Source organism: Rhincodon typus, chromosome 9, assembly GCF_021869965.1.
Source record: "Rhincodon typus isolate 14 chromosome 9, sRhiTyp1.1, whole genome shotgun sequence".
Lineage (NCBI taxonomy): Eukaryota > Metazoa > Chordata > Chondrichthyes > Orectolobiformes > Rhincodontidae > Rhincodon > Rhincodon typus.
Genome location: NC_063340.1, coordinates 71182640 through 71194760, shown reverse-complemented (window position 1 = coordinate 71194760; position 12121 = coordinate 71182640). Strand labels below are relative to the sequence as shown.

The 12121-nt window shown below is 39.5% G+C and overlaps 1 protein-coding gene across 1 annotated transcript in view; it reads left to right on the top strand.

Moving 5' to 3' along the window:
* LOC125484076 (WD repeat-containing protein 64-like) overlaps nt 1-12121 on the top strand; it is a 143223-nt gene that overhangs the window by 79651 nt on the left and 51451 nt on the right. Inside the window, exons 16-17 of the mRNA XM_048601346.1 lie at nt 1596-1671; nt 6012-6051. Coding sequence (XP_048457303.1) covers nt 1596-1671; nt 6012-6051 — 116 coding nt within the window. The remainder of the gene's footprint in view (nt 1-1595; nt 1672-6011; nt 6052-12121) is intronic.

Genomic DNA, 12121 nt, shown 5'->3' with positions numbered 1-12121 from the left:
CCGGAGACCCTTCCTCAGAATTCTGAGGAAGGGTCACCAGACGCGAAATGTTAATTCTGTTTTTTCCTTCACAGGTGCTGCCAGACCTGCTGAGCTTTTCCAGCAACTTTGTTCTTGTTCCTCAAGGTTTTTATAACCAAGACCAGGCTCGGTGCCTTTTTCTCAAACATTGAATATTTCTGTACACATGTGGTCAAGTTCATGACCTGAGAGCTGAATAGCTATTCACTAGCTATTGCATTCTCCTCTAATATCAATGTACCAATGCCGAATTCACTGGTATCTCCAGACAGTTTAAAAGGGTTCTCATAATTAGTTGCTGCGAAAACCAGCGCATTAGTCAGCACAGCTTTTAAGTTGGCAAGTCATTCTAACATTTTTTTGGCCATTCAATTTTCATACATTCCTACAATATTTTGTAAATTCACTTTTAGGCAAATTTATGATCAAATTGGCTTTTGGTAACCGATCAAACAGTTAATTTAAATGATGTAAATGATATCATTGTTTGACTGAACACAAACAAATCAATGATGTAGACAAGTTTCATAATCCTTTGATAATTTTGTTGAGTATTTATTGAAGAGTTGCTGGTGCACTTTCCATTCCAAAAAGCATGCTTTTGCGTTAATAAAGTCTATCTGTTGTTACAATAGGTGATATTTCTTCGTCCATGTGAGTCAAAGGAACCTGCAATATCTTTTTAATAGTCAACTTTTGTAACAAATTGTGCTTGTCCAATCTTCTCAATACATTCTTGCAATCATGGAATATATGAGAACCTGCATTTGCGTAATGTACACATTTATAGCTGTACCTGTCACCGCACTCTATGTCATTAAAGTCCAACTAAGTTTTCACTACTTCATCTGACCAGCTACCTTTTCAAATCAGATTAAGTGTTCTTCACAAAACAAAGTAAAATGCTAAGGGTGCTGAAAATGTGAAACATAGAAAATGCTGGAGAAACACAACAGTCTGGCAGCATCTATGGAGAGGGAAACAGAGTTAATGTTTTGAGTCCCAAATGACACTGCTTTAGAACTGAAAAGTGTTAGAAAGTGGTGTTTTTGTACTTTTGGCAAATATGGAGGAAGGGGCAGGGGAACATTTGGTGTAGAGGCCCAGTGCAAAAACAAAGGGATTGCTAATTAGGGTGAAAGAGCAATGAAGATGGAGAATTGGTGTCTTATTTGAAAGAAAGCCAAGCGCGTCAATCAGGTGGACTTTCAACAGTAAGCCTTTTGAAGCAAAACTATAGTTACTTTGTAGTTAAATCTCCATAACATGAAGGGATCCCTGAAATCTGGGTTTCCAATAGAAACGCCACCATTGCAGCCTTTCCCTGCCAACATTCAACCCCTTGTTTCATCTGAATGCTACTCTCATGACCAACATCACAATGCTGCAGTTTTTATACTCTCATTATCATTCATGTTTTGCTTTATTGGGTACATTTCAATTCAAAAATCTTTTTGTTCTCATTGCAAACAATGATCAGAAAATGATTCAAAGTCCCAAGTTACAAATGTGATTTTAAAATACATTCCAGTAGTTGTCTATTTTGTTTAATGTCCTAATTTATTTTCCCACAGGGCAAGTTCTACCTTTCAGTCACAATCTTCAAGTACTCTTTTGAACAAAGTGTCAAAATCCAGCTTAATGTTTAAGGTAGGTCTTATGTCAATCATTATATTTGTAGATCTGCAAAGGTCCGGTTTAATTTCTAAATGATTATGAGTCAGATTTTTCTTGAATGAAAATACACAAAATATATTCTACTAAGTTTATCCCTTCCCTTCCCATCCCCACACCTTCACCTCAAAAGTGCATTCTTGACACCACTGACCCCTATTCTACGGGTTGTCCCTTGGTGATATCATCCACATGGAGCCAGCTCTCCATCAAGATACAGCTCTTCATTTTCACCATCTCCTCAACACCCCCATAACTCTGCGACACTTGCTGACATCCAGTAGTGATTATGACATGACTACCTCTGGATATTATGTTTGGCCCTGTCACTGTATCGGAACTTCCACTTTCATAAATTCACTTTTCTCTGCCTCAACCTTAGCTCATCTTTGTAGAGACCTGTATCTCTACTTTGTTACTGTGAAACTCATGCCAAAGAGATGATAAACAACAAAAGTACAGTGAGAAGTGCAAGGTCATGAAAGAAAAATATCTAACACTAAGATTAACACCAACCCTGTTGGTGATTTGATTCTGGAACACAATGATCCTGTACATGTATTTGTTTGGGGCTGAACACCAATCCCCAGACTCCTATCTTCTCCTGTAAAATTGATCCTTGTACTGGACACAAGCCATAATTTCTCACAACAACAGTTCTTCAGCAGTTTTATTTCTTATCACTTGCAATCTCATCACTTGCATGCCTTGCCTGAGCTTTCTTTTTTCAATTTTACTAGTCCAAAAAAGAAGCCATCTGAGGAATTGTAAATTGAGATTTCATATTGATCTTCTGCTGTGCTAAGATACACCTGGTAATATAAAATGGAATGTAACAATTACTATGGCAAACATTTGTTCTATCTTAGAAGTTGCTTGGTGTTTTCATATTCCATCTTGAATATGTATGGAATTATCTTCTAAATGCACATTATAATAACAGTCATCCTCCAGAGCTCCCCAGTATCACAGATTCCAGTCTTCAGCTAATTTTATTCACTCTGTATGATATCAAGAAACAGTTGGATACTGGAAAGGCCCTGACAACATTCCAGCAATAGTACTGATGACTTTCTGCATTCCTAGCCACGTTGTTCCATTACATCTGCAACAGTGGCATTTGCCCAACAATGTGGAAAATTGCCCAGGTATGGTAAAGCCAGGGAACTATAGACAGGTGAGTCTGTCATCAGTGGTGGATAGTTTGCTAGAGGCACTCTGAGAGATAGGAGTTACATGCTTTTGGAGAGGCAAGGACTGATTAAGGATAGTCAACATGGTTTTGTATGTGGGAAATTGTGTCTCACAAACTTGATTGAGATATTTAAAGATATAATCAAAAAGATAGATGGGGGCAGAACAGCAGACATTTTCTACATGGACTTTGGTAAAACCTTTGACAAGGTTCCACATGGTAGACTGATTAGTAAAGTTAGATCACAAGGGATTCAGGGAGAGCTTGCCAATTGAATACAAAATTAGCTTGATGGTAGGAGACGGACGGTGGTGGTGGAGGATTGTTTATCGGGCTGGAAGCTTGTGGACAGTGGTGTTTGCAGGGAACGGTGCTAGGTCCACTGTTGTTTGACATTTATGTAAACAATTTGGATGGGAATTTAGGAGGCATGGTTAGTAAGTTTGCAGATGACACTAAAATTGGTGGTATAGTGGACAATGAAGAGTTATCTAAGATTACGAAGGGATCTTGATCAATTGGGCCAGCTGGCTGAGGAGTAGTAGATGGAGTTCAATTTTGGATAAAAGCGAGGTATTGCATTTTGGTAAAACAAACAAGGGAAGGACTTATATAGTTAATGGTAGTGCCCTGGGTAGAGTTGTTGAACAGAGAGATCCAGGGATTCAGGTACATAGTTCTTTGAAAATTGCATTGCAGATAGACAGGGTGGTTAGGAAGGCATTTGGCATGCTTGCCTTCTTTGCTCACACCGTTGAATATAAGAGTTGGGATGTCATGTTGAGGTTGTTGGATGTTGGTGAGGCCACTTTTGGAGTACTGATTGCAGTTCTGGTCACCCTGCTACAGGAATGATATTATGAAATTGGAGAGGGTTTAGAAAAGATTTACTCAGATGTTGCTGGGAATGGAGGGTTTGAATTATAAAAAAGTAGGCTGAATAGGCTGGAACATTTTTCACTGGAGCATTGGAGATTGAGGGATGACCTTATAGAGATTTATAAAATCATAAGGGGCATAGACAGGGTGAATTGCAAGGGTCTTTTCTCTAGGGTGGGGAGTTCAAAACCTCGGGGACATATTTTAATGTTAGAGGAGAAGGTTTTAAAAAGGACATTAGGGGCAACTTTTTTACACAGAGTGGTTCAAGTGTGGAATGAACTGCCAGAGGAAATGATGGATGCAGGTACAGTTACAACATTTAAAAGACATTTGAATAGGTGCATGAATAGGAAAGGTTTGGAGGAATAAGGGCCAAATGTAGGAAGGTTGGACTAGTTCAGTATGAGAACATAGTTGGCTAGACTGGATGGATCGAATGATCTGTTTCCATGCTGTATGACTCAATGATTGTACACAAAAAAGTAGGACATTCAACCCACACAATTACCATTCTATCACTCTACTCTTGATCATCAGTAATGTGCTGAAAGGTGTCATCAACAATGCTATCAAGTATCACCTGCTCAGCAATAACCTGCTTACTGATGTCCAACTTGGGTTCTGTCAGACTAACTCAGCTCTTAACCTCATTACAGCCTTGGTGCAGACATGGACAAAAGAGCTGAGGTGAAAGTGACAGCCCTTGATATTAAGGCTGTATTTGACCAAGTGTGGCGTCCAAGGAGCCCTAGCAAAAGTGGAGTCAGTGGGAATCTGGGGGAATATTCTCCACTGGTTGGAGTCTCACCTGGCACAAAGTAAGATGGATATTGTTATGGTGAACAATCATTCTCATCTCCAAGACATCTGTGCAGGAGTTCCTCAGAGCAGTGCCCTAGGCCCAACCATCTTTAGCTGCTTCATCAATCACCTTTCCTCCATTGTAAGGTCAGAAGTGGGATGTTCATTGATGATTGCGCCATTTGCAACTCCTCAGACACTGAATCAGTCCATGTCCAAATGAGGCAAGACCTGACAATGACAAATAACATTCATGCCACACGAATGCCAGGGAATGACCATCTCCAATAAGAGACAATCTAATCTTCACCTATTGATATTCAATTGCATTATAATCACTGAATCCTGGAGGTTATCATTGATTAGAAACTGAACTGGACTAACCATATAAATACAATGACTATGAGAGCGGTTCAGAGTCTAAGAATCCTGCAGTGAGCTATTCAACACCTGACTCCCCAAAGCCTGTCCGCCATTTACAAGATACAAGTCAAGAATGTGATGGAATATTCCCCTGTTGCTTGGATGAGTGCAGCTCCAACAACACACAAGAAGCTTGACACAATCCAGTACAAAGCAGCACACTTAATTGGCACTATATTCACAAACATGCACTCCCTCCAACCACCAGTAGTAGTAGTGTGTACCATCTACATGATGCAATGCAGAAATTCGCCAAATCTCCTTAGACTGTACCTTCTAAACCCAGGACCACTTCCATTCAGAAGGAGAAAGACAGCATATGCATGGGAACACTACCTGTAAGCTCCTGTCCAAGTCAATCACCATTCTGACTTGGAAATAAATAACCATTCCTCTGGTGTATTTGGGCACAATCCGAAACTTACTCGCTAACAGCATTGTGGTTCTGCCTCCTGCACATGGACTGCAACAGTTCAAGAAGGCACCACCTTCTCAGTGGCAATTAGGGACAGGCAATAATTAAAAAACAGTTAAATGACACTGGCATAACAGGCCTTTTTACCTCATTCATGCTGTATCATTCTCCGAATTTCCTCCAGATTTAAGAATGAAATGAACTTCACTGTTAATTCCTCAGGGACCTGGCCATATTCTTGGAATGAACTTTGATTGATTAATCTCTATAATTTATCTGATTTACAAACCTCTTGGGTTTATCAAAGCAATGTGATCATAGTTTCAAATGTCAATGAACAACGCACGTTATCCAATTCAACCAGTTATGGACTTGAATGCTTGAAAGTTGATTAGGGACCTCTATGTGTCTTTTTAAAGGATTAAACAAAAATAATTAGACAAAGATACTTCTGGTAAGAACAAATTAAGTATTTCTTAATTTAAGCTTCAAATCTGTTGGTTATTCAGTTTTTAATCAGTTTGTATACCCATTGACTTGTGAAACGTTGAATTGTCACAGTGCTAGAAAATTCAACATTCTTACTCTTTTTTTGTGTAGTTCACTGACAGCTATGCACCTTCTGAATATAGTCAATCAGGTTAGTATTTACGTCAATTTATTTGTTAATGCATTAAAATTTCTTAATGATTTCTCAACAGTTCAATGGTGAAACAAGCTATTTATTTGAACCTATTTATCCTAATAACTAAAATAGCAAAGGGTTTATACAGCTTACATGCCAACCTCTAGTAAGATCTTGTGGTACAGTGGTGTTGTCCATATTTCTGAGCCAGAAAGCCCAGGCTCAATTCCTACCTCCTTCTGAGGTGTGTCATAACATGTCTGAACAGGTTCATTAAAAATATAACTGTCATAACTGCTCTGTGTTGGTGACATGCTTCTCCATGAACTCATTGAATCCTATCTCCCCATACTTAATTAGCTTTGCCTTAAATGTATAACAACATCATATTAATGACTGAATTTTGGACTGTCTGACAGATGAATACCATCTCTTATGTCTGCCTTATCAAGGTCCTTAACAGTTTTGAAGATCTCTAATATATCATGCCTTGGTCTTCTATTTTTCAAAAAAAAAGTCCCACTTAGTTCATCCCTTCCCTGATAAGCGTAAACCCATGGTTTCTTTTAAATTTATTTTGTGTTTTTTCCCATGGTTCCAGTGTATCCTTTCTACAATCTGGAGATCATTTGCAAAACCTGGGTCAGGCCCTTTCACAATTCTCAAGAGACGAGCTGCTCATTTAGCCCCATCCAGAAGGAGAAATCAGTAAAACTTGCAAATGATACATATTGTTCCAAAATGTTTTGTACATCTCAGAACAGTGCTTCAGTACAACCAGTATTTCCATTTCCAAGAATTACCGTGTTCGTTAACAGTTTATTTATCCCTCCACCTTGAACTAAACTGTCCCTATGATCCTTCATGCCCCCCATATCCTTTCAATGACTGCTCATGCCCCAAGTGCTTCCCCCATGCTCTCCATACTCCCGCTGCCACCTTACAGCTCTCCTACTCCTCTGTGCCTCCTCAAAATCTGCATACTCCTTCAAATGCTCCCTTCATACTTGCCATGCCCTCACCATGCACACCCTATCCACCCTCCACCGCCATGTATTCACAACAGCTACTCACCCAGTACCAACTATGGCAAGATTTAAGAATGCCTCTGAAACGGACTTTTAAAAAGTAAACTTCACTCATTCTAATCAGCTGCCATTACACAAAGTTTTGTAATGAAAAAAAAATTAAAATATACTCCCCTCAAGTGGTCACTTTGTAATAAAAGTAAACACACTTATTCACTTATCACGGCAAAAGATATGTAAGTGTTTCATAACTTAAAATTGTCACCCAAACTATGACCACAACTACTCCTTGAGGTACTTTTTGTAGCTACTTTTAAAACTTAGCTATGTATTCATAATGGGCTCAGCTGTCAAAACAAACCCTGGGAGATCTAAACCATGGAGTCCACTGAAACTAAAAGCCAGGTCAATGTTTTAAAAATTACATCAGGTGTTCTGTAAATAAGCTCAGAAGGTTTTTTTTTCCCAAACTGAAAGGTACTAAAAGTATTTATCGATTTTAGCAAGGTTCTGGTTATTTAAATCCTTTAAAACCAATAAATTGGAAATGGTCCTCCATTTTTCTTACATTTCAATGCACAAGAGCAGTTCTTCCAATAGGAAGAGTGCTCTTATGCATCTCAACAATTAACAATGTCATGCTCTACATGCCTTTTCAGGACAGCGTCGTATGATGAGTCACTACAGTTAAATTAGATCTACTTTACAAAATCTGATAGGGACATATGAAGTTTTCAAAACATCTTAACTGTGAGAATATTCCTGAATCCTCACCTGGATTACAAGTGATCACTAACTCGCCTATGAGAGGAGGTTTTTTACAGGGCATAAAATACCAAACCAGCTCATAGATATAGTTGGGTGATGGTAGCAGGTAGAATACTCAAATTTTCTATAGGCTTCACATTAGCTATCCTGACTTAAGAAAGGATGCTGTATAGTTACAACCCACAAACAAGCTATTCAAAAATAGTGATGAGTCAGGAAGAAACTGCAAATTTAAAATTAGTGCAAAAAAAGTCTAATTTTTTGGTATTCCTGACCCCATTCCTGCCTCCATCATCAGGTGAAAATACATTCCCAAAAATGTGTATGGAATTCTAAATGAATGTAACAAACTTTTTCTATTTTTTATTTTCTAGACATGAACTTCAGTGCTTTATTTGCATATTTATGGTCTTATGAATCTTTAGTGATTTTTAATTTTTTAAAATTATACTGCTCCATTGTGCCACTGTTTCCAAATATACTTACTTTCCCCTCAGCATATTCTTCCTTTCAAAGTGTAGCATCTCATACTTATCTATATTGAAACTAACTTGCAAATTATATTTTCCATTCTGCCAGTTAGTTATTCTTTTCTTAATGTTATCTCCTCATTTAACATAGATCCAATTAAATGTCACCCATAACTTTTATTTACCTCTGATTTCCAAATCCTAATAATTGAAGGAAAATCTGACTATCATTAGTAGAGCTCTGCTCCTATGGAACAGCACTTCCCATCTTTTGCCAACATAAATTTCTTCCCCTGATGACTACTTTCTACTTTATGTTTTGTTGCCAGCTTGTTGTCCATTTTACCAATTGCCTCCTAAATCCACAATCCTTATTCGCAAGTCTAATTTGGAATTAGAAATAACTTGGAAAGCTTTGACATTAGAATTGTGCGCTATTTGTTACATTATCCTTGTCTGCTCTTACTGTTACTTCAGAGAGTTCAATGAGTTTGGTTAAGCATGACCACTGTTGTTCTATTGCTTTACTTGCCAACCTTATTCTTTTTTTCTGGTTACATTCTCATCCCTTTAAAACTAGCTACTTTCCAACCTATTTCATTGGTCCTTTCATCTTCACCTTAAACCTCTTGGAGTGATATGTATGACTCAGACGTTCCATGTTTTTATTTGCTTAGGTTCATTTCCCATCTCTCGCAGTTTTTTTTAATGCTCATTAAGAAAGAAGTCCAGTGCACATTAAAAATCTCTATTTCTTTTCTGTTTGCCTATTATGATTCCCATTCAGTTTTCTTACACACTTTGATGACTTTTCCTTCATTTGGAAATGAATGCTTGAAACAAGATTCATTAAAATAATAAATTTCATACACTCCAAACAATGACAAGCCTAACAATTCTTTGTTAATGGGGAAAATATATTCATATGAAGATACATCAAGGAAATTATAGATTCAACATGCAGGAAGATAAAATGGACAACTTAAAAGAATTATTGAAGTTAATTAGATTATTAATATTATATTAAAATTATTGATTTAATTAAAAGCTTCCTATTCACTTACACAGTTTCCAAACAGAATGCTAACCTATTAAGAAACAATTTTTCACCAATCATTAATTAGCATAAACACTAATTAGAAAAAATAAGAGTATGTATCTTTCTTTTACAATGCTAAACGGTAAGAGTGATGGAGACCAGTGCCTGGGAGAAAATTAAATGAAGGGCAGTTCTAGGAGCATAATAAAATCTATGACAAAACATGAGAACAACCTCTGTCTGACAATAATAATAGGCTGCTTTCATGCAGTAGGTTGAAGACAGCCTTACGGCAACATTACTGCTAGACCATCTTTCCCAAAGAACAATGATGATGCAATGGTAACGTCACTGGTTTAGTCATCTACAAATTGATGCAATAGCAACATGCGGCAGAATGCTTCCAGTCCTGAGAAGTTGGGAAAATCGCTTGAGATGGCTGACGAGCTTCTCAACATTGAGATCAAAAGTTCATTTTTCCATTGAATAGCGTGATGAGATTTTCACTTGTGAGCAGTGAGAGCTCTGTTTGCATGCATGAGCATACATTTACATCTCATTATTACCTAATCTCACCTCATTAATGTGCAGTTTCTCAATCACCCACCATAGAAACTAGATGCTCAGAATTCCCAAAAAGTGTAGGTCTAGGTTTGAGCAGGTTAATGATGAGAGCAAGTCATAATTCGAAGAGATTTGTGGGAGCATGTGGAAGATCAGGACTGATGTGCTGCCCAGGGAGTACCAGGAAGAAAAGGGCATGAAGTTTCAGTTTGTTGGGGGGATGTGAGAGGGCAGGGAGTGGGTATGGAGACTTGATTATCAAACTGAGCCTGAGTCTGTGCCAAGCATGACTGGCATTGACTTTGATATTCAACAAACATGTGATTGGGCATTGCAAATGGGAAATAGCTGTGACTACTCCCGGAGTTGGCAGAGTCTATTTTGTTTTCTTTATGGCACATGGGCTTTGCTTGTGAGCAACTGGAGGCCCTTCAAGGGGCAAAAGTATTAGTCAGTATTTTACACTCCAGGTTTAGTCATCTCTAATTATAGCACTGTCAATGTAAAGTGCATGTACAACTATGTGGGATGCAAATGATGGTGACATATAATCTTGACCATATCATTTAGTCATCGCACATTGAAGGTAGTCATCTCTATAAAGCAGAAGTAATGACAGGCAATGTTTAAAAGTGGCACTGCAGGCCACAAAGCACAAGGACAATGTAAGATCTTGTAAGCTGAATAGGCCACAAAATTGCCTCCATCTCAGCTTGAATTGTAAGTATTTACCAACATGTTCCTATTGGAATTGAGCCTTTCTTGGGTAATGTGGACAGGGAAGGTAAGGTGTCAGTACTCACACAACACTTACAATCTCATACTACCTCTTTGCAACATGACTGGTGCATTGATCGGAAGAAGGTTCTATTTCAATTCTGTTTCTTACATTCCTCACACAAGTTAATTGGATGTGTCACTGATGGAACCAGCCACAGCAGAGGTTACCGTCGCTGTGATGCAATGAAAGTGCAGAGAAAAGAAGGAGGAACACATATATCAGCCTAGGACTAGCAGCAACGTCTAGTGGCCGCTGAACAAACTCCATATAAAGAGGTCATAGCTGAAGTTCCCTCAGGTGCAGAAGAGATTTAGGAAGCCTAAAGCTTTCTTGATGTCATTTTCTGCAGATGTGCAAGGTACATTGTCACCTCACGCTGAGGATGTCCTGGGGTAATGCTGTAGAAATATGCCAGCTTTTGGAGCAGGAGCTGTGACATGAAGGAATGGGTAGCCATCAAGGTGACAGCTTTTATTCAGCTGTTTCCTTCCAAGAAGCACTGGGGACCTGTGTAAGATAACACAGTGTGGAGTTGGAGGAAGACAGCAGGCCAGGCAGCATCAGAGGAGCAGGAAAGTCGATGTTTCAGGTCCGAAACATCAGCTTTCCTGCTTCTCTGATACTGCCTGGCCTGCTGTGTTCCTCCAGCTCCACACTGTGTTATCTCTGACTCCAGCATCGGTAGTTCTTACTGTCTCTGGGGACCTGTGTGGGATCTCTCAGTCCTTGACTCACATATGCATTAAGGCTGTTATCAATGCGGTTTGTGTCAAATCATATCTTTTCATCTAATTTCCCTACCTCTTCATCAAATTTCCCTATGATATCCAACGCATCATCCTCCAACACTTCCGCCATCTGCAATCCGACCCCACCACCAAAGACATTTTTCCCTCCCCACCCTTATCTGCTTTCCGGAGGGACCACTCTCTCCGAGACTCCCTTGTCCGCTCCACACTCCCCTCCAGCCCCACCACACCCAGCACTTTTCCCTGCAATCGCAGGAAGTGCTACATCTGCCCCTACACCTCCCCCCTTACCCCATCCCAGGCCCCAAGAAGACTTTCCACCTCAAGCAGATGTTCACCTGCATATCTGCTAATGTGATATACTGTATCCGCTGTTCCCGTTGTCGCCTCCTCTACATCGGGGAAACCAAGCAGAGGCTCGGGGACCGCTTTGCAGAACACCTACGCTCGGTTCGCAATAAACAACTGCACCTCCCAGTCGCGAACCATTTCAACTCCCCCTCCCATTCCTCAGACGACATGTCCATCCTGGGCCTCCTGCAGTGCCACAACGATGCCACCCGAAGGTTGCAGGAACAGCAACTCATATTCCGCTTGGGAACCCTGCAGCCCAATGGTATCAATGTGGATTTCACAAGTTTCAAAATCTCCCCTCCCCCTACCGCATCCCAAAACCAGTCCAGCTC